The sequence below is a fragment of the Carlito syrichta genome, unplaced genomic scaffold, assembly GCF_000164805.1.
Source record: "Carlito syrichta isolate Samal-C Ts95f unplaced genomic scaffold, Tarsius_syrichta-2.0.1 Scaffold117927, whole genome shotgun sequence".
NCBI classification, from domain to species: domain Eukaryota; kingdom Metazoa; phylum Chordata; class Mammalia; order Primates; family Tarsiidae; genus Carlito; species Carlito syrichta.
This window is the reverse complement of record NW_007062023.1, coordinates 3,071-5,051: the sequence shown is the minus strand read 5'-3', so window position 1 is coordinate 5,051 and position 1,981 is coordinate 3,071. Positions and strand designations below refer to the sequence as shown.

Genomic DNA, 1,981 nt, shown 5'->3' with positions numbered 1-1,981 from the left:
CTCACGCAATCCACTCGCCTCGGCCTCCCAAAGTTCTGGGATTACAGGCTGAGCCACCAAACCAGGCCTCACTCTTCAATGGTGCTAAGATTACACGCCTGGAGGTACCTAATTGATCCAGCCAGTTTTCTGTGGATGTACAGCTGGATAGCTGCCAGCTTTTTCTAACTTACAGAAAGCTCTGAAGCACAATCTTTTTTTTTTTTTTTTGAGTTGGAGTCTCTGTCGCCCAGACGAGTGCAGTGGCCGCTCCCGGCCACCACAGCCCCGACCTGCTGGGCTCCGGCGATCCTTCCGCCTCAGCCTTCCAAGTAGCTGGAACTACAGGTGCGCGCTACCACGCCTGGCTAGTTTTTGGTTTATTGTAGAGATGTGGTCTTGCCAAGTTGCTCAGGCAGGTCTCGAACCCGCGGGCTCAGGCAATCCACTCACCTCAGCCTCCCAAAGCGTGGGATTACAGGCTGAGCCACTGAGCCCAGTTGAAGCACAATCTTGTACACAAAATTTGGAACACGTGTAGGAGTCAGCCCAGACACCTTGTGTGTGTGTCAAAGAGAATGTCAAGGAATTTTCTAGTTACCACCAAACCATGCTTCAAAGAGCTTGTCCAGGGTACACTCTCACCCAGAGGTATTTGAGACATGGGCTCCTTTTCTGGTCAGAAAACAACAATGTAGCCATTTTCACAGGGGTACTGAGCACAGGGAGCAGGGACAAACAAGCATGGGCCCAGTAGCACCTGGCTGTCCCTTGGTCTGGCACGGGACTCAGTCCTACCCGAATGTCGTAGTGGTCCTTTAGCCCATCCTCCACGTGGTTCAGGAACTCACAGATGTCCAGCTGGCCCAGGCAGCTCTCAAGCAGCGAGTACATGCACTCGAAGGCCGCCTTCCGCACATCCAACCCGTCGTCCACTGTGTGCCTGAAGGGGCCCATCTCCACCTGAGAGGGAAGGATGACTCGAGGCTGGGCAGATGGCCCCGGGGTGGAAGAACATCTCTCCTGGTTCCTGCTAGAAACCCACATCTCTGCTCAACACAGCATTCCAACCTCACACTCTCACGTCTCCAGGCCTGTGTTCAGCCTACAATGCCCTTTCCCCCAGGTGATAAAAGTGGTAAAACAGTAATTGATTATTACATTCTATTGAGCAGGCACCGAGTGCCAGGCACTGTGCAAACAGGTGACAAATGACATCTTACTCAAACATCATAACTGCCTTTAGAAAGAGATGTTACCAGTGAACCTATTTAGCATATGAGGAAACTAAGGCTAAGGTTAATTAACTTGCCCAAGGACACACTGCTAGTCAGAATTAAAAGCCAGATTTAAATCAGAATTTATTTTATTTTTTATTTTATTTTATTTTACTTTTTTGAGTTGGAGTCTCACTCTGTCTCATGCCCGGCTCATTTTGATTTATTGTAGAGATGAGGTCTCGCCAAGTTGCCCAGGCAGGTCTCGAACCCGCAGGCTCAGGCAATCTACTCACCTCAGCCTCCCAAAGGCGGGGGATTACAGGCTGAGCCACCAAGCCCGGCTTAAAATCAGAATTTAAAACCCAGATATTTCTGAAGCTTTTAACCAGGAGACTCTGTTCTTAATGGTAAACTCCTTCTCACCTTTCAAATCCTAGCTCAAATGTTTACTCTTTCTGGAAGTTTTTCCAACCCCTTTAAACAGAGTTGCTTACTCCTCGGTGTTGCCAGGTGTCTCAAACTTTTTAATTACAGTGTGTGATGACTCAGCTATTAAATTATCTTTAATCGCTGGGCTCGGTGGCTCAGCCTGTAATCCCATGCCTTGGGAGGCTGAGGTTGAGTGGATTGCCTGAGCCCGCAGGTTCGAGACCCGCCTGGGCAACTTGGTGAGACCTCATCTCGACAATAAAACAAAAAAATTAGCCGGTTGTGTTAGCACACGCCTGTAGTTCCAGCTACTTGGAAGGCTGAGGCAGAAGGATCACCAGAGCCCAGCAAGT

The 1,981-nt window shown here is 49.5% G+C and overlaps 1 protein-coding gene across 1 annotated transcript in view; it reads right to left on the bottom strand.

Moving 5' to 3' along the window:
• The window catches only part of LOC103277474 (cullin-associated NEDD8-dissociated protein 2-like), a 13,866-nt gene that overhangs the window by 9,775 nt on the left and 2,110 nt on the right, over window positions 1–1,981 (bottom strand). The window contains exon 2 of the mRNA XM_008074822.1: window positions 778–942. Coding sequence (XP_008073013.1) covers window positions 778–942 — 165 coding nt within the window. The remainder of the gene's footprint in view (window positions 1–777; window positions 943–1,981) is intronic.